Source organism: Staurois parvus, unplaced genomic scaffold, assembly GCF_062004578.1.
Source record: "Staurois parvus isolate SC_StPar_1 unplaced genomic scaffold, SC_StPar_1.0 ptg001521l, whole genome shotgun sequence".
NCBI lineage: Eukaryota > Metazoa > Chordata > Amphibia > Anura > Ranidae > Staurois > Staurois parvus.
Window position 1 is genome coordinate 423011 of NW_028319317.1, and position 22940 is coordinate 445950.

Below are 22940 nucleotides of genomic sequence, written 5' to 3' on the forward strand. Positions count from 1 at the left end.
TTTGGTGCCAGATGGACCAGTCTGAGTATTACAAACACTGCTGATCTACTGGGATTTTCATGCTCAACCATCTCTAGAGTTTACAGAGAATGGTCCGAAAAAGAGAAAATATCCAGTGAGCGACAGTTGTGTGCCTTGTTGAGGTCAGAGGAGAATGGGCAGACTGGTTGCTGCAACATTCAGATGGTGGGGTCAGAATTTGGGGTAATCAACATGAAAGCACGGATCCATCCTGCCTTGTATCAACGGTTCAGGCTGGTGGTTGTGGTGTAATGGTGTGGGGGACATTTTCCTGGCACTAGCAAGGTGTACCTAATAAAGTGGTTGATGAGTGTAGATTGGACGTGTATATCTGAATCTGAGTGAAATTCCTGTATTTTACTTGTAGTTTCTGAGGTTGTAGTTTGATTTTGTATAGAGCAGATATATATGTAATCACACAACACTATTATTTAAACTGGATTAGAGACATGCCTCAGAGCAATAAAAGTTCATTAACCATGTAGTTCTACATTTAAATACACTGTTATATCAATGATCTCTTGTCTAGGTCTGCTATGGAAACAATTCTGCAGGCCAACAAGTAAGACAAAAGCCTTGAAATATATGCAAAAGACTTTGGTTGGGTTTAACATGGTTACAGTCTCACTGCAATACATCTGATACTTTCAGTACACTCCTAACAAACTCTTCTTACTTTGTCTACAGTCTTTCACATCCCCATCAAGCCCTTTACCAGATGGTCTTTATGCAACAAATGAAGATGACCGATTTCACTACTCTTCTGAATGACCTCGCTCAAACCTGCCGGGAACTAGAACAGATTAAAGCAGACCAGACTAAAGATCACGAGAGAGTGTCCAAGTCATTTGAAAAGACTCTACTCTCCATCCTAAAGCAGGAACAGACCATTCTTAACCGTGTGGAAGTAGAGCATGGAAGACTGAGAGACCAGTTGTCATCCATCCAGCAAAGCAATGAATTGGTCCTACAAAATGGGGTTTGTGAGATCAATAACATGGTGCAAGAGATTGCTACTGTATCCTCCCAACTCAAGCAAGCGCTGGTGACCTCAAGTGACAGCCAACTCGTCATGAAGGAGATCCAGCAACGAATATCAAATATATTTGCAAGAAAAAATAGCATCTGTATCAATCTAAAGAAGGTGTATTTCATTCCACAACCTCTTGGATCTACCACACTTGGGGTGATACATTCTGAGAAACAATCTCTGGGTTTCTCCACACCACATTGTAATAGGAAAACTCAGTCACCTTTGGGAAGAAACTCAACTATCCAACCAACACTTCTGATTGATGAAAGACCTCCATGGGATGTCAAATCGCACAACCCAGATGATTTTGGCTTTGTTGGTGTGAAAATCTTGTTGGAAGATGACAGCGATGGAGACTGTGGATCCAGCACACAGTCATCATCTTTAGAACAGAACAAAGGAGACATTGCTGATCTGAAACTGGGGGTTTCTTCAAGAGATAAAGCAGTGGTGGAAGCTGACAATGCAGCTCTAAGCCCCCGAACAGCCACCAAGAAATGGATCTCTGACATTAAGCAAAGTCCTCCAAAGCAAGGTAAGCAGCATGGACCAAGATCAATGAACCAGGCTGAGGAAAGCAGCAAATTAACCAGACAGCAGCCTTTAAGCAAGCAACTCTCAAAAGACTCATCACTAGTCAACAAAAATGTCAACCAACAAGTAAATCACTTTGTAGCAGGAAAGCACCAAGATTCTAAAAAAGGCAGCTCGGGTTTAAAAAAAGATCCTGATGGTCATCAACAGAAGGCAGTGATAAGCTCAAAAGAGACTGGCAACACAGCTGACCCTCGGAATAGCAGAGATAATGAACTGAGAAATGTTAACAATGATCAAGTTAGGACAACATCTGAAAACAATTCTCTGTTCAGAGCAACTACTGCATATATATGTGAAGGTGACTCAGAAAGCTCAGAAGAAATTTTAGAAGAAGTAGAAATGGATACAATAAGGGACCCAATGTCTTGCCGACAAGTGGCTCTTAGGGAAAGTCGGGTGCCATCTGCCAAGAAAATGATTGGTGGAGACCAACGGACATTGTGGATGACTATGGAGTCACACAGCCAGATGGACAGGACTGGTGGTGAAAACTCACCTACTTCATATTTAAACAGACAAAATGTAGAAAGCGACCATCCTCAATCAGTGCATAGAACACAGTTGGGCGTTGACTATCTTCGAATGTCTGATGAGATGTCAGATAGTCTCAATAGTGAACTTCTGAACGTTCCAAGACCGACTTCTCCCACGGACAGCGTGAAGTCAACATGCACCTTTATAATAGAGAAGCCAAAGAACAGAGGAGTTTCCAAATCTGGTACATTTAAAGTTTCATCTTCAAAAATGCAACCTAATGAATCTGGAAAGGGTCACCCTATTATCTCAGAATCTGAAAACCCAGAAGTAAATCAAAGGCAACAAGCACTAGCGAACGCAAGGCACAGAATTGTATCAAAGCTCAGAAATCAGCAGTCACAGGCTACCTCCTCCTGGAAACCTGTACCAAGGTCCTCTTCAATGCCTTACATTGAGAAGATATCAAGGCCACGCACTGCTCCTTCTAGACTTCACAGGCCAACTTCAGCTAAAGAAAGACGCGATTCTGTATCCAGCTCTTCAAGTTCTTGGTCCAACCCCAGAAGCCTGGCCACGGCTGCCCCATCTAGTGCCCTTCGTGAAATTAAAGTGCGAGTTAAATCCACACAATACAATAGGAAGGTTTCTAAATATTACCAACAAATTCCAGCTCGAAAATGTTTAAGCAAGAGTGAGTCCAACCTTACTGACAGCCCTCTGGAAAATGGTGATGGCACAACCAAATTAGTTCGTCAGTTTGGCAAGTTTGGATCTGGCAGAGCTGAGTTAAACCTGCCCCATGGGATTTACGCCACAAGCACAGGTTCTGTATATATTGTAGATTACGGAAACCGAAGGCTCCAAGTGATGGACAGCAAGGGTAAGGTCCTCCAACAATTTTCTCTTGAAGCAAAGAACTATTTTGATGTGGCTGTGAGCAACCGAGGGCTTGTGGCATTGACCAACTCAACTGACCGCACCTTGGATGTGTACAGCAAGCACGGTCGACTCCTACAAGTAATTTCCAGAAACTGGGGTGCTCCACGTGGCATAACCGCCAACTACAAGGATGAATTTATTGTGGCAGACATGAAACTGGGAACTGTCTGTGCTCTTATGCTGGACTCTACCACTGGGCGGCAGAAAGAAAGCACTGTGGTACCTGGGTTCAACAAACCTTACCTTGTCAGTTCCAACAGTCAGGGTCTTCTAGCTGTATCAGAGAGAGGTTTAGATGGAGGATGTTGCGTCAAGGTGCTCAGGGAAGACTGGCAACTTCTCATGGTTCTAGGCCTCAAGGGATCCCCTGGGTCCAGTCTGTGTAACCCATGGGGTGTCTGTGTCGACAGTGAAGGAGGGGTTTTGGTGGCAGACTGGGGACAGAAACATTCCATTATTTACTATCCAGCCAACAAGCGGACCCGAGTTCTGGTAACAGAAGGTCTCAGTAGCCCCAGAGGCCTAGCTCTGTTGCACGACGGTCTCTTACTGGTGGCTGACAGCATGCACAACTGCATCAAGGTGTTCAAATACCAAGAGAATGATTAGTCACTTTGAAGTGGAACTTACATAAAAAGTATAAAGTCTGTTTATTTATTTCCTCCCCACCCCCACCCACGCCAGAAGGTCACAAAGCATTTCCAAAAATCTATTGGGATAAAAGTTATTTATCATACTTACTTAGGTGCCTAGGTGAGGGTGACTCCTAGACTACTCCGCATTCCCCGAGATCTCATTGGAAGAATGGGGACCTTGCATTCACGGTGACACTGAAGACACTTTAGAGGAACATATGATATGTGAAGCTTTTCATTCATCAAGGTCAGGGGTCTCCAAGCTTTCCAGGGCAAAAAAAAAAAAATCCTTATTATGGTCCTCATCAGAGTCCCCCTGACTTTAGATTCTCCATCAAAGTCCCCCCTACATTAGTATCCCTCTCAGAGTCCCCGCTTACATCAGATTTCCCATCAGAGCTCCCCTCACATCACATTCTCCAGCAAAATCCCCCCTTACATCATGTTCGCGACCAGAGTGCCCCCTTACATCAGGTTCCTCATCAGCATTCCCTCCATACATCAGTTTTCCCATCAGGGTCCCCTTACATTAGGTTCATCATCAGAATCCACCTTAAATCAGAGTACCCCTTACATCAGGATCTCCATCAGAGTCCACCTCACATTATATTCCCCATTAGAATACCCCCCTACATCATGTTCCCTACCAGAGTTCCCCCATACATCAAATTCCCCATCAGGGTTCCTCTCAGAATCCCCCCCTTACATTATCTTCACCACCAGAGTCCCTGCTTACATCAGGTTCCTCATCAGGGTCCACTTACATCAGGTTCCCCATCAGAATCCACCTTACATTAGATTTCCCATCAGAGTCCCCCTTACATCAAGATCCCCATCAGAGTCCACCTCACATTACATTTCTCATTAGAATCCCCCCCCCCCCTTTACATCATGTTCCCCACCAGAGTCCTACCTTACATCACGTTCCTAATCAGAGTTCCCTCCATGCATCAATTTCCCCATCAGGGTCCCCTTATAATAGGCTCCCCATCAGAATCCCCTTTACATCAGGTTCCCCATCAGAGTGTCCCCTTACATCAGATTTCCCATCAGAGTTCCCCCATACATCAGGTTCCTCATCAGAGTTTCCTCCATGCATCAGCTTCCCTATCAGGGTTCCCTTTACCTCAGATTTCCCATCAGAGTCCCCCTTACATCAGATTTCCCATTAGAGTTGCCCTATACATCAGGGTCCCCCTTACATCAGGTTCCTCATCAGAGTTTCCTCCATGCATCAGCTTCCCTGTCAGGGTCCCCTTTACCTCAGAATTCCCATCAGAGTCCCCCTTACATCACATTTCCCATCAGAGTCCCCCCTCACATCAGGGTCCCCCTTACACCAGGTTCCCCATCAGATTGCCCCCATACATCAGGTTCCCCACCAGAGTCCCCTTACATCACGTCCCCATCAGAGTTTCCTCCATACATCAGGTTCCCCACCAGAGTCCCCCTTACATCAGGATCCCCATCAGAGTCCACCTCACATTACATTTCTCATTAGAATCCCCCCCTTACATCATGTTCCCCACCACCAAAGTCCTACCTTACATCAGGTTCCTAATCAGAGTTCCCTCCATGCATCAATTTCCCCATCAGGGTCCCCTTATATCATGCTCACCATCAGAATCCCCCTTACATCAGGTTCCCCATCAGAGTGTCCCCTTACATCAGATTTCTCATCAGAGATCCCTCCTTACAGCAGGATTCCCATCAGAGTCCCCCCTTACATCTGGTTCCTCATCAGAGTTTCCTTCATGCATCAGCTCTCCTATCAGGGTTCCGTTTACCTCAGATTTCCCATCAGAGTTCCCCTTGCATCAGGATCCCCATCAGAGTCCACCTCACAATACATTCCTCATTAGAATCCCCCCCTTACATCATGTTCCCCACCAGAGTCCTACCTTACATCAGGTTCCTAATCAGAGTTCCCTCCATGCATCAATTTCCCCATCAGGGTCCCCTTATATCAGGCTCACCATCAGAATCCCCTTTACATCAGGTTCCCCATCAGAGTGTCCCCTTTCATCAGATTTCTCATCAGAGATCCCGCCTTACAGCAGGATTCCCATCAGAGTCCCCCCTTACATCTGGTTCCTCATAACAGTCCCCCGTTATATCAGATTCCTCATCAGAGTTTCCTTCATGCATCAGCTTCCAGATCAGGGTCCCCTTTACCTTACATTTCCCATCAGAGTCCTCCTTACATCAGATTTCCCATCTGAGTTCCCCCATATATCAGGGTCCCCCTTACATCAGGTTCCTCATCAGAGTTTCCTCCATGCATCAGCTTCCCTATCAGGGTCCCCTTTACCTCAGAATTCCCATCAGAGTCCCCCTTACATCAGATTTCCCATCAGAGTCCCCCCTCACATCAGGGTCCCCCTTACACCAGGTTCCCCATCAGATTGCCCCCATACATCAGGTTCCTTCTCAGAGTTCCCTCCATACATCAGGTTCCCCACCAGAGTTCCCCTTACATCAATTCCCCATCAGAGTTCCCCCATACATCAGGTTCCTCATCAGAGTTTCCTCCATGCATCAGCTTCCCTATTATGGTCCCCTTTACCTCTGATTTCCCATCAGAGTCCCCCTTACATCAGGTTCCCCATCAGATTGCCCCCACACATCAGGTTCCTCCTCAGAGTTCCCTCCATACATCAGGTTCCCCACCAGAGTCCCCCTTACATCAGGTCCCCATCACAGTTTCCTCCATACATCTGGTTCCCCACCAGAGTCCCCCTTACATCAGGTTCCCCATCAGAGTCCCCTTATATCAGAATTCCCAGCAGAGTCTCCCCTTACATCAGTTTTCCCATAAGAGCACCCCTTACATCAGGTTCCCCATCAGGTATCCCATCAAAGTCCCACCCTTGCCATCAGAAGTGGACACCATAGGCAGCCTCAGCCACTGACCCTAGCTGTGGGCCAGATAAAATCTTGTATCAGGCCGGATGTGGCCCCATAATTTGGAGACCCCTGATCTAGGTCATGACATACCTAGTAGCAATCCCATTCCACTGACTGTATAAAGGAGATCTAAACCCGAAAACAAACCCATCATATGTAGCTTACCAGTCCTTAGATGTGGTGGCCGCATTCGTTTTCTTTATTTTCAGGTTAACTCTATTTTCTGCAAATACAGAATAGTAACCATTGATCCTGCCACAGTGTCCTTGTCCTCGGCACCTAACCAGTATACCAAACAATGTTACTCCCAGCTATATTCTGTGAACTACAAAAGAATTCCTCCAGAAGACTATAGGAGGGGTTAGTAGTCCAAATCCATAGACACAGTTCTGGGAATGATTAGGACAGGATGTGTGTTAGTGGCAGGATCATCTGGCGAAAATAAAGGAGAAAAAACTCATAAAAAGAAAACAAATGCAGCCACCACATCTAAGGACAGGTAAGCTGAACAAATGTTCTCGGGTTTTGATACACGTTAATAATCACGATGTCTGCCATTGCTGAGCTCCCGGGCTGTCATGCTGATGCTTTTTTTTTTAACCCCTTCACGCCGGCACCTCCTGGCCCTTTAAATGTTCCAGAAGCCGGGAGGCGGAGCGGGGTTTAGGGTCATGTGAGAGGCGGTCACATGATCGGGAAAGGTCCCAATCGAAAGAGGAGATCGGGACCTTCCCGTGAGTACCGGACATGTGTGCTGGGAGCGGGCAGGGCGCGCTCTCTCTCAGCACATATGTACTTTTTTAATAGAACACAAATGTGCGGCCGCTCGGCATCTACGCCCAGACACCGGGAGGCCGCACATTTGCGTTCGGTCGGCGTAAAGAGGTTAAATCTGAATTTGATCCTGTACCAACCTCTTGTAGTCCCCTCTACAGCTCAGGGATCAGACTGGGAGAGGAAAAGGCAGCACACGAAATCAGTCCCTGGGGGCATACTGATAGGAGGAAAGAGCAGAGTGACAGCAAGATGAGCTCAGATCTGTGTGGAGCTGTCCAGTCACAGGCTGGGGGCTGGTCCATGACTGACCTGGGCTCAGAGGAAGTGGCATAAAAAATGCCGGGCAGTATTCAATCACGGGTGTCAAACTGGCGGCCCTCCAGCTGTTGCCAAACTACAAGTCCCATGAGGCATTGCAAGATTGACAGTTACAGGCATGACTCCCAAAGGCAGAGGCATGCTGGGACTTGTAGTTTCGCATCAGCTGGAGGGCCGCCGGTTTGACACGCCTGAGTAGAAGACTGAGGACATCTAGTGCTGGGAAGTAGTATGGCAGATACAGCTTTGGATTGAAGATGGATGTTGCCGCAAATTTGGTTTTTTTTTTAGATTTTTATCCTTCGGTTATCTTTTTGTTTTTTCGGAGACTGACACAGCCAGGCAACTAGCATTTTCTTCCAGAGGCCAGTAATGGCAGCCCTGTGCTTCCCTCAAGGCCGAGTAAAGAGTCTGGTTGTATGTAACTTACTACTACCAGCTAATTGATTGTCTTCACCTTCTCACAAAGATCCGGAGTGTTTAGCCCCCCCAAAAAAAAATTGTCCGAAAGAACTCCGAAATAAAGTGATATATTTGGTGAGCGAATGTTCCCAGTGTTACTTCATTGAATCTAATGACCTATTCCATCGGACTGGGGGGTTCCGGTCTGTGTATGGGGCGGGGGTCAATGTCTCCGCAGTACGCCTTGGCTGGGTACGCTTTGGGAGTCTGATTATATATTAGGGCTACCTAACCAGGGGCAGACTGACAACTCATGGGGCCCCCGAGCAGTAGAGGATCATGGGGCCCCTGTGTCCTTGCCCACACTCAAACCACACCTAAAAAAGCCTATGAAAGGTACCAGGGGCATCTCATGGGGCCCCCTACTGACCCCGGGCCCTCGAGCAGTGCCCGAGTACCCGAATGGTCAGTCCACCCTTGTACCTAACACTTCATCAAACCTGATATGGAAGCTGGGTATTCATTCGAAGGCGTCAGACAGCTTTCTGTGTCCCCCAAAGGGGAAATTACCCTTTACTTCCTGTCCTGGTGACCACACAGGAAGTGAGGGGAGAGCTCCATAAAGAAGAACTCTGGGCAAAATAAAAATGGACTTTTATACTGCAGACTGCCTGTCGCATTAGAACTGCAGTTAGTTTTCTTCTGAGCCCCACATTAACCTGATTTTATTACCTGCTGATTCCAACAGTAGATCTGTTAATTTTCCATCACCTTTGACAGGGTGACAATGCTGCTCGTTCTGTAGTGAAATCGCACAGCAAAGTTGTCACCCTGTGGGCAGAGTGCTCTTGGATGCCTCCTGGTGGACCTGGAGGTTTAAATGCACTTTGAGCAAGCAGCAAGCAAACTAAAATCCAACCCCAGGAACACCTTTTACGTGGCTACAGCATTATCTGATACCGAGCTCTTCTTCAGTGGGAATGCGGGGGAACCTCCAGCACTGAATGTATGTTAATGGCAAGAGATTCTGGGGTGTGCTGGAAGGTCTATTGATGCAAGTGAGGGATCTACTGTATATTTGCTGGGGGGGATCAATTGTTGCTGGGAGGGATCTACTGTTGAGGAAGAAGTCTATTGATGTTGGCTGCTGGAGGGTCTATTGATTGATGCAGCCTGATGAGAGATCTGTTGTTGCTGCTGGGGGTCTATGGTCGCTGGTGTGGATCTATTGTTATCGGGGTGGTATTTTGTTGCAGGGGGTCCATTCTTGCATTGAGGTCTATAGTTGTGTGTGTGTGTGGGGGGGTCTATTGTTGCTGTGGGATCTAATGTTGCTGGAGCAGGATTTATTGTTGCTGGCTGCAGCTTTTGGTGGAGACAAGGGGGGAGTTCCTTTACCTATTCTCTGAGAAAAAAAGTCTAGATTATATATATCAGGGGCGGACTGACAACTTATGGGGCCCCCGGGCAATAGGGGATCATGGGGCCCCTGTGCCCTTGACCAAACTCAAACTACACCCAAAAAAGCCTATGAAAGTTACCAGGGGCATCTCATGGGGCCCCCTACTGACCCCCTGGGCCCTTGGGCTATGCCCGAGTACATGAATGGTCAGTCCACCCCTGATATATATATATATACAGGTGAAACTTTAAAAATGAGAATATGGTGCAAAAGGTCATTTATTTCAGTGCAACAACTTAAAAGGTGAAACTAATAGAGAATCATTACATGCAAATCAAGATAGTTCAAGCCGTGATTTGTCATCATTGTGATGATTAAGGCTTACAGCTCATGAAAACCCCAAATCCACAACCTCAGAAAATGAGAATTTTGTGAAAAGGTGGAATATTCTCGGCTCAAAGTGTCCCACTCTAATCAGATAATTCAGCCATAACATCTGCAAAGGGTTCCTGAGCCTTTAAATGGTCTGTCAGTCTGGTTCAGTAGGAATCACAATCATGGGAAAGACTGCTGACCTGACACCATCATTGACACCCTCCATAAGGAGGGAAAGCCTCAAAAGGTAATTGCAAAGGAAGTTGGATGTTCCCAAAGTGCTGTATCAAAGCACATTAACCATTTGCCGCCCGCCCTATGGCCGAATGGCGGCCGGCAAATGTCATCAGCGTTCCGGGTGGACGCCATATGGCATCCTCCGGCACATGCGCAGATTGCGCTCCTGCAGAGCCGCGCAGCGGCGCGATCTGTCACCGGCCGTGTACCTCGGACATGGCCGATGACAGATCTGAGTATCGGCCCCTGTTGCCGGTACCATGTGACCTGCTGTGACCAATCACAGCAGGTCACATGACAGTTGTATACAATGGATGGCTTCCTTTCATGCCATCCATTGTATACTAGCGAATAGCTGTGAATGGTCACAGTTAATCACATGCACATGTCATGTGATTAGCTGTGGCCAAATCACAGCTAAGCACAAAAAAAAAAAAAACCCTGAATGAATCGATGTCATTCAGGTAAATGCTTGCTGTAAATTTATGAAGAACAATTATTTATTTGCAAACTTTTATAACAAAAACAAAGAAAAATGTGTTTTTTTTCAAAATTTTTGGTCTTTTTTTTGTTAATTTAGCAAAAAATAAAAACCCCAGCGGTGATTAAATACCACCAAAAGAAAGCTCTAGTTGTGTGAAGAAAATGATAAAATTTTAGTTTGGGTACAATGTTGTATGACCGCGCAATTGTCATTCAAAATGTGAGAGCGCTGAAACCTGAAAACTGGCCTGGGCAGGAAGGTGTAAAATTGCCCGGTATTGAAATGGTTAATAGAAAGTTATATGGAAGAGAAAAGTGTGGAAGAAAAAGGTGCACAAGCAGCAGGGATGACCGCAGCCTGGAGAGGATTGTCAGGAAAAGGCCATTCAAAAGTGTTGGGGACTTTCACAAGGAGTGGACTGAGGCTAGAGTCAGTGCATCAAGAGCCACCACACACAGATGGATCCTGGACATGGGCTTTAAATGTCGTATTCCTCTTGTCAAGCCACTCCTGAACAACAAACAACATCAGAAGCGTCTTACCTGGGCTAAAGAAAAACAGACCTGGTCTGTTGCTCAGTGGTCCAAAGTCCCCTTTTCTGATGAGAGCAACTTTTGCATCTCATTTGGAAACCAAGTACTGAGTACATATGCATGCTTCTTTTTGGAGTTTCACCTGTATATATTTAATTTTTTTAAATTTAATTTAATTTTATTTCTCCTTTTTTTTTTTCTTAATATGGCTGATTGGGTGGGTGCTTGGCGTTGCATAAAAAAGTCCCTTTCTAAAAATATTTTAGGTTTTAAAAAAAAAAAAAAAAGCATGTTAGAGTACTGTTGGGGGTCTGCACACAGTCCACAGTTCCAGGATGGTCATCTCAGCCTCTGTGTGAAGGATCTATAGAGGAGTGTGAGAATAAATACAAGCCTTAGCAGCAGAAAACGGTTCAAGAACTTTATTTAAAATGTATCTAAACCCAAGAATAAAAATATAATATATTGCAGCTTACCAGTCAATAGATGTGATGGCTGCATTTGTTTTCTTTTTTTTTTCACCTGGTGATCCTGCCAGTAACACACTTCCTGTCCTAAGAGGACAACAGTATGGTATATACCAGTATAGAAGTGCCCCCCCGCCCTCTCTTGTTTAGACCCCCTTCCCTCCAGTGGAGCCTTTTCAGACCTCAGCCCCTGTACACAGGACAGCAGGAGAAGGGTTAAACTGTGAAACAAAAATGCGGGACTGTTGGGAAATAAGACAAGGGCACTGGATTTCTGGCGGGATCAACAGGTATTTTTCTGTAGTTAGCTGAAATAAAGGAAAGCTAATGCAGCCCGCACATCTAAGAACTGGTCAGCTGCAATTTACATTAAGGCATTTGTCTTCTTGGGTTTAGATTCACTTTGATATCATGTTTTGTGCTGCTGGGAATCTGTCCAATCAGGCGGCTGCTCTTTGAACCCTTCTACAAGTCATCCTTTAAATACGATTGGCTGTACACCAGTGACACTCCTAAGCGGCGGCGGACTGACCATTCGAGCACTCGGGCACTGCCCAAGGGCCCAGGGTCAGTAGGGGGCCCCATGAAATGCCCGTTACCTTTTTATAGGCTTTTTTGGGTGTGCTTTGAGTGTGGGTGAGGACACAGGGGCCCCATGGTCCCCTATTGCCTGGGGGCCCCATGAGTTGTCAGTCCGCCCCTGCCCCTAAGTGCAGAAATCAGAAATAATGGGCCCTGGTTTTCTGATCCTTGCCTACTCTTGGTTTGGTAAAACAGCAATTGGGATGAGATTTGTTGGAGTCGGAGGTTGAACTTGCGGCTTGGTGACTAACAGGGACACCGGAGCATTCAGTAAAGGCATTAATCCAGCCACAACGTCCCATGTTGTTCCGATAGAGCACGACACTATTTCTTTAGTCTTTCCATCCATGTGAAACCAAAGAAAAAAAGTTTGACTGGAGTTAGGCACTATTATTATTATTATTATTATTATACAGTATTTATAAAGCGCCAATAGTTCGCTCAGCGCTGTACATTACAAAGGGGGACAGAACATGCGACAGAACAATACCAATACAATGCCATACATGAAGGGATCGAGGGCCCTGCTCTTACGAGCTTACAATCTAGGAGGGAGGGGGTGGTGGCACAGGAGGAGATAGCTGTGGGGGATGGAGTGGTAGGAAGAGTGGAGGAGGTCGGCAAGTTAGCAGGGGGTGGGGTAGGCTTCCCTGAAGAGGTGGGTTTTCAGGGTGCGCCTAAAGGAGAGGAGAGTAGGTGATAATCTGATGGGTTGGGGCAGGGAGTTCCAGAGGATGGGTGACACCCTGGAGAAGTCCTGGAGTCTGGCATGGGAGGAGGAGACCAGGGAACTAGAGAGAAGGAGGTCTTGTGAGGAGCGGAGTGTGCGTGCTGGGCGGTACTTGGATATTAGGTCAGTGATGTAGTTTGGGGCAGTATGGTGGACGGCTTTGTACGTCAGCGTTAGGATTTTGAATTTGATCCGTTGCGCAATCGGAAGCCAGTGGAGGGATTGGCAGAGGGGGGTGGCGGAGACAGAGCGGTTGGAAAGGTGAATGAGTCTGGCAGCTGTATTCAGGATCGACTGAAGCGGGGATAGCCAGCGGCGAGGCAGGCCAGTGAGGAGGGAGTTGCAGTAGTCGAGTCGTGATATGATGAGGGAGTGGATGAGCTGTTTAGTGGTTTCTGGGGTTAGGAACGTGCGGATTTTGGCGATGTTGCGGAGGCGGAGTCTGCACGAGTTTGTTAAAGATTGGACTTGGGGCTGGAAGGATAGGTTGGAGTCCAGAATGACACCCAGTACTCTGGCCTGCAGGGCGGGTTTGATGGTAGCGTTGTTGGATGTGACAGAGAAATCAATGGGGGGTGGTGTCCGGGCTGGGGGGAAGACAAGAAATTCAGTTTTGGAGAGTTTCAATTTAAGGAAGTGGAGCGACATCCAGTCTGATATGTCGCTCAGTAGGTGTGTGATTCGGGCTGAGACCAAGGGGGTGAGGTGGGGGGTTGAGAGATAGATTTGTGTGTCGTCGGCATAGAGGTGGTAGTTGAAGCCGTGAGAGTGTATGAGTTGGCCAAGGGAGGAGGTGTAGATTGAGAAGAGAAGGGGCCCGAGGACAGAGCCTTGAGGGACCCCAACAGAGAGGGGGAGTGAGGGGGAGGTGGTAGCATTATAGGTAACGCTGAAGGAGCGTTGTGACAGGTAGGATGAGAGCCAGGAGAGAGCAGAATCTCTGAGGCCGAGGGAGTGTAGTTTTTTGAGGAGGAGGGGGTGGTGGACTGTGTTGAAGGCCGCAGAGAGGTCAAGGAGTAGGAGCACTGAATAGTGGCCATTAGCTTTAGCGGTTAGCAGGTCATTGGAGAGTTTGAGTAAGGCAGTTTCGGTGGAGTGTAGGGGACGGAAGCCGGACTGTAGGGGATCGAGGAGGTAGTTGTCGTTGAGGTGAGAGCATAGGCGGGTGTAGACTAGGCGCTCGAGGAGTTTAGATGTAAATGGGAGCAGGGAGATGGGTCTGAGGTTGTTCGGGTCATTGGGGTCCAGGGAGGGCTTTTTAAGTATGGGGGTGATGTGTGCATGTTTCAGATGGGAGGGGAAAGTGCCTGAGGAGAGGGAGAGATTGAAGATGTGGGTGAGGGAGCGTAGGATGGAGGAGGAGGAAGGTCGTAGGAGTTGTGAGGGGATAGGGTCGAGGGGGCAGGTGGTGAGGTGGGCATCAGAGAGGATCTTGGAGACTTCCTCGATGGTAGTAAGGTCAAAGGTGCGGAGTGTGGGGGGAGCTTCAGTATGAGGAATGTAGGGTGGGGTGGAAGAGGAGGTCAGAGCAGTGGTGGGGCCGTGGGAGAGGGGTGATGAGGGGGTAGCTGAGTGAGGGTGAAGGGGGTTGGAGAGAGTTTGAGCAGCGATGAAGTCCCTGCGGGTTATGTTGAGGGGGAGGGGGGATAAGGGGGTAGCTGTGTGAGAGGGGACGGGTTGAGAGGGCGTGTGAGTTGCGGCAATGTCCTTGCGAATTGTGTCAATCTTGTTTTTGAAGTGATTGGCAATCTCAAGGGCGCTGGGTGGAGGTGGGGGTGGAGAGAGTAGAGAGTTGAAGGCAGAGAAGAGTCGGCGAGGATTGGAGGAGAGGGCCTTGATGAGGGTCAGGAAGTAGGCCTGTTTGGCAGCATGGAGGGAGGAGGTGTAGGTGCGGAAGGCAGATTTATAGCGGGTGAAGGCTTGTTGGGATTTGTTTTGCGCCATAGTCGCTCCAGGGCACGACTTTGTCGTTTGAGGGTTTTGGTGTGATCAGTCTGCCAGGGCTGGAGCGGTCGGGGTCTGATGTTGCGTGTGGTTAAAGGCACTAAACAAAACCCAGACACATTTGGATCTAGATGAAGGATCTGACCAGCTTGTGTGGGCAAATCTCTAAGACCTGGACCTTAGGTGACCAGGCTGAACTTCTATTGTAGCACTACCCCCTTAGGAGTCTCTGAGTTTTGGGTCCTCCTATAGTCCTGTACAGCCAGGTAACGTGCATTTTATTCAGACCTTGCACACAGGAGACAGTAACCAGTCCTTAGGCTTGTTTTTTTTGTGATTTTATTAAGGGGTAATAAACTTGGATGGGGTTGAGAGGTGTATGGAATACCCAAGAAGCAGTAAAGTGAGGACAATTTCTTGGCAACTATGTACAAGTCCAAAAAGACAGAAATTTCTCTTCTGGGCAAGTTCTCCAACCTCTGTTAGTGTACCATCCCAGACCCCAGACGAGTCCTCTCCTCATCAAGATGTACTGGGTGAATCCATGGGCAAGGGGACCCAGAATTTGTCTCCGTAAATCAGACAGTCCAGATGGCAGCTAGTCAGGTTTCCCACCCGAATGCCCTTTCCCTTTATCTGGCCGAGGGGGTATGGGACTACTCACTCTTCCTCTCCTGCAAGCTTTTTGGGTTGGTGGCTGCCTTCAGGCCTCCTCCTTGGCTGGCTTCTTCCCTGCTGCACAGGTGGTCGTCTCTCAAGGAACTACTGAGGTTGAGAGATCCTCCTTCCAGATCCAGCCTAGAGGTAGGCCCCTTCCCACTGGGCCCCCTCCCATGCTCCTACATCTCAGCCTCTCACTCCATCTTCCACTCAAACTCTCCTGCTGCTGAGCAGACTCAGTCATACGCAAGGGCTGTCCTAATCCCATACCAAGCCTCCTGCCTAGTGATTGGTGAAGAAACCTTAAGTATGCCGATCAGCCCCTCCTCACCTCTACCTACTGCCTTCTAGAAACTGCTCAGGTCTCTAGATTACATTACATTATTACATTACATTACATTGAGTTTATATAGCGCCAAAGGGTTTGCTCAGCGCTGTACAATAGAGGGGGGGACAATACATGAAACATTACAGCAGCTACGAACAGCACACGAGGGGTAAGAGGGCCCTACTCTTTCGAGCGTACAATCTGGGAGGGAGGGGGTAGTGGTACAGGAGGAAGTGGCTGTGGGGGATGGAGTGGTAGGAGGAATGAAGGAGAGCAGCAGTTAGGTGAGGGTGGGGTAGGCTTCCCTGAAGAGGTGGGTTTTCAAGGAGCGCCTGAAGGTGAGGAGGGAAGGTGACAGTCTGATGGATTGGGGTAGTGAGTTCCAGAGGATGGGGGAGGACCTGGAGAAGTCTTGCAGACGTGCGTGTGAGGAGGAGACCAGGGAGCAAGATAGAAGGAGGTCCTGTGAAGAGCGAAGGGTACGGGTAGGGTGGTACTTGGGAATCAGGTCGGTGAGGTAGTTAGGGGCAGTGTTGTGAATGGCTTTGTAGGTCAGAGTGAGTAGTTTGAATTTGATGCGTTGGGCGATAGGGAGCCAGTGGAGGGAGAGGCAGAGGGGGGTGGCAGAGGTGGAGCGGCTGGTGAGGTGGATGAGTCTGGCAGCTGAGTTCAGGATGGTCTGAAGCGGGGAGAGTTTGCACTGGGGTAGGCCGGTGAGGAGGGAGTTGCAGTAGTCAAGGCGTGAGATAATCAGGGAGTGCACAAGTAGTTTAGCGGTGTCTGGGGTAAGGAAGGTGCGTATTTTGGCGATATTGCGGAGGTGGAGCCTGCATGTGTTTGTCAGTGATTTGACATGAGGTTGGAAGGAGAGGTTAGAGTCCAGAATGACCCCAAGGACTTTGGCTTGCGGGGCGGGATTGATGGTGGTGATGTTAGTAGTGATGGATAGGATGGGGGGGGGGGCGCGGGCAGGAGGGAAGACGAGAAGCTCGGTTTTGGAGAGGTTGAGTTTGAGGAAATGGAGCGACATCCAGTCAGAGATGTCGTTTAGGAGGTGAGTGATGCGGGCGGAGAAAGTGGAGGTGAGGTGAGGGGTGGAGAGGTAAATTTGAGTGTCATCAGCATAGAGATGGTAGTTGAAGCCGTGGGAGTGTATGAGTTTGCCAAGGGAGGAGGTGTAGATGGAGAAGAGAAGGGGTCCAAGGACAGAGCCCTGGGGGACCCCAACAGAGAGGGGGAGGGAAGGGGAGGTGGCACCATTGTAGGAAACGCTGAAGGAGCGTCGGGATAGGTAAGAGGAGAACCAGGAGAGAGCGGTGTCTCTGATGCCAAGGGAGAATAGTTTATTAAGGAGGAGGGGGTGGTCAACTGTGTCGAAGGCCGCGGAGAGGTCCAGGAGGAGGAGGACAGAGTAGTCGCCTTTGGCTTTGGCGGTAAGTAGGTCGTTGGTGATTTTGAGGAGGGCGGTTTCGGTGGAGTGTAGGGGACGGAAGCCGGACTGTAGTGGATCAAGGAGGTTGTTGTCAGTTAGGTGGGCGCTTAGGCGGTTGTAGACTAAGCGCTCCAGGAGTTTGGAAGTGAGTGGCAGCAGGGAGATGGGTCTGAGGTTGTTTGGGTCAGAGGGGTCCAGGGAGGGCTTTTTGAGTATGGGGGTGATGTGCGCATGCTTTAGGGGGGAGGGGAATACGCCGGTAGAGAGGGAGAGATTGAAGATGTGGGTGAGGGAGCAGATGAGGGAAGAGGGGGGTGACTGGAGGAGTCGAGAGGGGATAGGGTCTAGGGGGCAGGTAGTGAGGCGGGCTTCAGAGAAGACCCTGGTGACTTCCTCAGTGGTAGCGGGGCTGAAGGAGTGCAGAGCTGGTGGGGTTACGGTAAGCGGGGTCTTGGGTGTGGAGGGGGGCAGTGCGGTTGCAAGGTCAGAGGAGGGAAGAGATGAGGGGGAGATAGGGGGGGGGAGGCTAGGTGGGGAGGTAGATTGCGAGTTGACTATGTCCTGACGGATAGCATCAATTTTATTGTGGAAATGAGTGGCTATCTCGTGGGCGGTGAGTGAGGTACTGAGTGGAGGAGGGGGGGGAGAGAGCAGGGAGTTGAAGGTGGAGAAGAGTCGGCGAGGGCAGGTGGAGAGGGTGTTAATCAGGTTAATGAAGTAGGCCTGCTTGGCGGCGTGGAGGGAGGAGGTGTAAGTGAGGAAGGCAGATTTGTAGAGGGAGAATGAACGGGGGGACCTGGTTTTGCGCCATAGTCTCTCCAGCGCACGACTGCGACGTTTGAGGCATTTAGTGTGGTCGTTCTGCCATGGTTGGAGCGGTCTGGGTTTGATGTAGCGTGTGGTTAGGGGTGCCAGAGAGTCTAGGGTAGCTGATAGTGAGTCGTTGTACGTGTTAGTGGCTAGGTCAGGACAAGACAGTGGAAGGATGCTGTCGTGTAGGCGGTCGGCAGCTGAGTGGAGGGGGGCCGGGTTCAGGTTGCGAAGGTTGCGGCTGGTGATGGTTTGGCGCTCTGGGGGGGGGGGAGTTAGGGGAAGGGGAGATGGAGAACGTGAGGAGGTGGTGGTCGGAGAGAGGGAAGGGGGTGTTAGAGAACTGGTTGAGGGTACAGAGGTGGGAGAAGACGAGGTCCAGGGTGTTCCCAATGATGTGGGTGGAGGATTGAGTGTGCTGTGTGAGCGCGAAGGAGGAGGTTAGGTGGAGGAATTGGGAAGTAGCCGGGCTGTTGTCATTGATGGGGATATTGAAGTCCCCGAGGATGATGGTTGGTAGCTCAGAGGAGAGGAAGAAGGGAAGCCAGGCAGCGAAGTCATCCAGGAAGCGGGGTATGGATCCGGGAGGCCTGTAGATCACTGCGATCCTTAGGGGGGTGGGTGAGAAGAGCCGGATGCAGTGAGCCTCGAAGGAGGAGAAAGTTAGGGAGGGAGGGTTAGGGAGGACCTGGAAGGTGCTCAGCGGTGATAGGAGCAGGCCGACCCCACCACCTTTGTGACCGCTCAGTCTTGGTGAATGGGACCAGACGAGACCTCCATAGGAGAGTGCCGCAGGGGAGGTGGAGTCAGTGGCCTGTACCCAGGTTTCGGTGATGGCTAGGAGGTTAAGGGAGCGGGAGATAAAGAGGTCATGGATGGCAGTAAGTTTGTTGCAGACCGAGCGGGCGTTCAGGAGTGCAACCGAGAGAGGGGGGATGGATGCGGGGAGAAGGGGCACAGATATGAGGTTGAGGGGGTTACGGCAGCTGGCGGGAGCAGGGGGGTCCCTAGAGGAGGGGTGAGGTGGCGAGGGGCCAGGGTTCGGGGAGATGTCCCCAGCAGATAGGAGAAGGAGAAGGGTGAGGAAGGTGGCATGGGAATGGGAAGTGTAGGAGCGTGTGGGTCTGATAGTGGTGGCACGTGGGTCGACGGGGGAGTGGAGTAGTAGGAGGAGGTGGTGAGTGCCGTAGTGGGGAGAGGGGAGTAGTGAAGGGGCAATGTAGAGCTGTTTTGGGGGGGTAGGCGGGTAGAGGGAGGCGATTTTTGGGATGGTGGAGAGGAAAATGAGGAGGAGGAGTGCAGGAGGCATGTTGGGGTGGGTGGGGTGACAGTTGGGTCAGGGGAGGTGAAGGGATACAGGTCAGGGCAAGGTGGTGTGGGGAATCTGTATTACCGTGGGAGAGTCATTTGAGTCCTTCTGTAGGGGAAGTGAGGGTGGAGGGCGGCAGCTGGTTGGCAGCAGTCTGTGGGTGCAGTAAGCTGGCGACCATGGGTGCTGTGGCATGTCTTCAGTGGGTACGGTGGTTCGGCTAGTGGAGGGGTCGTAGGGTGCGATGGCTGGGGGTGATGGTAGGCACGGCGACTGGTGATGCTGGCGGCTCGGTGACTGGGGTTGTTGAGGCCAGGCGTCGGGTGCTGAGGGCTCGGCGTCGTGAGGCGCTGAAGGTGTTGAAGGATCGTCATCAGAGTCGAGCGGGGCGTTGCGGTAGCGATCGTCGGCCCTGCGTGGTTTGTGCTCAACCGTGATCTGTTGCGGCCGGTAGGAGAGACTGCGGCTTCAAGGGTCGTGGTGGGCCATTAGTCGCCAGGGCGTCGCCAGAGGGAATAGCGTGCCGGAAATCAGGGTGCTGGGCGAGCGTTCCCTGGTGTGGTGGCTGGCTGGTAATCCCAGGTGGGGTGGTGGGCAGGGGATCCCCGGTGGGATGGTGGCCGTGCTATCCCTGGTGGGGTAGTAGCGATCCCTGGAGGGATAGTGGCTTAGGGTCCCTGGTGGTTTGGGGTTTCAGGTGGATGGTGGGATCCCTGAGTGAGTGAGTCCCTGGAGGCTGGCGGTGTGATGGTGGTTGGGCTCCCTGGTGGGTAGTGGGCGCCCCTGGTGAAGTACCTGGTGTCCTGGAGCGTCGGGGTGGAGGTGGATCCCTCCTGGGTTAGCAGGACCGTTGGTGGTGGTGGTAGCTTCCCGGAGCAGCGGAGGCGTCCCGCCGCGGCCGCAATTCCCGCCGCGATTCCAGCCACGGCTGGCAGGAAACACCGCGGCTTCGGGTGCCGCGGTAGGCCTCAGGCTGCTGCGAACCGCCGGAGCTCCGCTGGAGGGACGGAGTGACTGTGGGTGTTGGTGGGGACCTCGGCAGCAGACACAGGGGCCCGGATGGGCCCTGATGGCAGCGGTAGGGGCGCAGGGGTGATCCCCTGATCGGCGGGGACCGAGGAGCGGAGTGGCAGTAGTCCGGGCTGATGTCCGGCGATCCTGGTCGGCCGCGCCAGAAATCGAGGCCGCGGCTTCAGGTGCCGGGTAGGCCGCAAGTCCCGGAGCTCCGGGAGAAAGGTCCAGTGGTCTTCCCTGGCTGGCGAACAGGGACCGGAGGGTCGTGGGGCCCCCGTCAGGGTCCGCTGCCGCCCAGATGGCAGCGGATTGGGGCCGGGGGAGCAGGAGCTCGCCGAGACACGTCCGTCTCGCCGGACGTCCGGATAAGGGGTCCCTAGAGGAGGGGTGAGGTGGCGAGGGGCCAGGGTTCGGGGAGATGTCCCCAGCAGATAGGAGAAGGAGAAGGGTGAGGAAGGTGGCATGGGAATGGGAAGTGTAGGAGCGTGTGGGTCTGATAGTGGTGGCACGTGGGTCGACGGGGGAGTGGAGTAGTAGGAGGAGGTGGTGAGTGCCGTAGTGGGGAGAGGGGAGTAGTGAAGGGGCAATGTAGAGCTGTTTTGGGGGGGTAGGCGGGTAGAGGGAGGCGATTTTTGGGATGGTGGAGAGGAAAATGAGGAGGAGGAGTGCAGGAGGCATGTTGGGGTGGGTGGGGTGACAGTTGGGTCAGGGGAGGTGAAGGGATACAGGTCAGGGCAAGGTGGTGTGGGGAATCTGTATTACCGTGGGAGAGTCATTTGAGTCCTTCTGTAGGGGAAGTGAGGGTGGAGGGCGGCAGCTGGTTGGCAGCAGTCTGTGGGTGCAGTAAGAGAGATCAGGGGAGGCATCAGGGAACTGATCCACAGGACCCTCAGCCCTAGCCTAAGGTGACCTAGCTCACACCCAGGCTGACTCATGCCCATTCTGCTACTCAGCCTTCCTCACTAAAATAAAACTAACCAGCTATCCTTGGCTACCTAGAGGGGAGCTACACCTATGATAGCTCCATATACATGCCACTGATTGTATGATCTTCAGTTACATCCATTCACTGCACCAGAGGTGAAGACATGAGTGAGGACTAGGTGGTTATTAGATATTGATTAAAATACCTTGGCAGTGGTCAGCAAGAGCCACCACCACCACCACCACTGGTCCATCCTTATCTGCTGGATATTGGACTCCATCTTCCTTCATGTGGCTATTTTGAGACCCTTTGGATACACACCCCATGGACTGCCTGCTAAGGTAGGTAGGTTGTCGCTGTAAGGTTTTCCAGCTCAGACCTCAACCAGATGGCACCAAGACTCCCAGAATCTGTCACCAGTTCCAGCACGATGTGCATCATATCTGTCAATCGATTGGTAGTTTTCGGGCAAAGACACTCTCACCAAATTGCACCACGGGTGCGGGTCATCATTTCTTGGTAGGAGGAGCCTCTGCAAAGAGAACCTATAGTGGGTGAAGAATGGAGGCAACCATCACTGGCCTCTCCCTCTGAAAATACTGGTTGCCTGGCTGGCATACTGATCCCTTACTTCCAAGATGCCGACTTGGTACAATCAGTATTGACTTAGCTCTGACGTTCTAAACTTCATACTTGTTTGGGGTCGTTGTCTCAGAAAGTATTACCCTGTGGAACGCACATATCTGGCAGCATGGCGGTTGGGCACCTAAACATAACACATTTATGTGGCAGCAGAGTGGGTGGGCCTTAACTGACCCTGTATATGCAGTGGGCATTAATGTAACCTATATATGTGGCAGCCTGGCAGTTGGGCCTTAATGCCAGATTTCCACATTTATGTGACCATGTAGCTCCGCTGTATTGTGTTGAGGGTTGCCTCCAGGCGTGCTCCCAGCACAGTAACTAAGCTATCACCGAAAGCACCTGGTCACCATTTATGATCAGGAACTGGGCAATGAGCTCTCAATTATGTAACCACTCTGACAGCCAGTCATAATGGTCACACAATCGGGAACTCCACCTCTTGGTGCTAAGGTCTACTTTAGGGTGCATCGCTGTTCTGTCCCACTTTCGTGTATTTTTCTTTTATTTGTTGTATGGAACTACATGAGGTTATTATGGTTCTGTAGTTAGCTGACATCTAATGGAGGTTTTGGGCCTGTACAACTTGTATGCTATGTGATTTTGGGTCTTTCCTCTGTCCTTCCCTCCTGTTTACTTTATTCAGTCCTAGCCGGACCCTCCCCTCTTCTTCCATGTTTCCTTAGCCAGCGTACTAGTGTCTTATTGCACTTCCAAAGACTGGAAACGGGCCCTCTGTACTGCAATTAGCTGAAGAAAAAATTGTGATGGATTTAACTTCCATTTCTTTTGAAGAGTTAAGCTGCCTGTGGATGGTACCAAGTAAGCAGGAGACCATAATGTCTGGACACACGGGTTTATTTACTAAAGCTGGAGAGAGAACAATCAGGCTCACATCTGCATAGAAACCAATCATTTTCTAACCTCAGCTTGTTCAGCTAAGCTTTGGCAATAAAATCT

General features: G+C 50.4%; 1 protein-coding gene across 1 annotated transcript; it reads left to right on the forward strand.

Annotated features, from left to right (window-relative positions):
• Positions 1-591: 591 nt before the first annotated feature.
• LOC149435410 (uncharacterized) lies at positions 592-8250 on the forward strand. Its single transcript, XM_089662700.1, has one exon. The coding sequence runs from the start codon at positions 740-742 to the stop codon at positions 3674-3676; it is 2937 nt and encodes a 978-aa protein (XP_089518826.1). The 5' UTR covers positions 592-739; the 3' UTR covers positions 3677-8250.
• The last annotated feature ends 14690 nt before the right edge of the window (positions 8251-22940 follow it).

Excerpts from the sequence above, each read along its gene's own strand:
- LOC149435410 (XM_089662700.1), top strand. The coding sequence starts at position 740 with ATGGTCTTTATGCAACAAATGAAGATGACCGATTTCACTACTCTTCTG.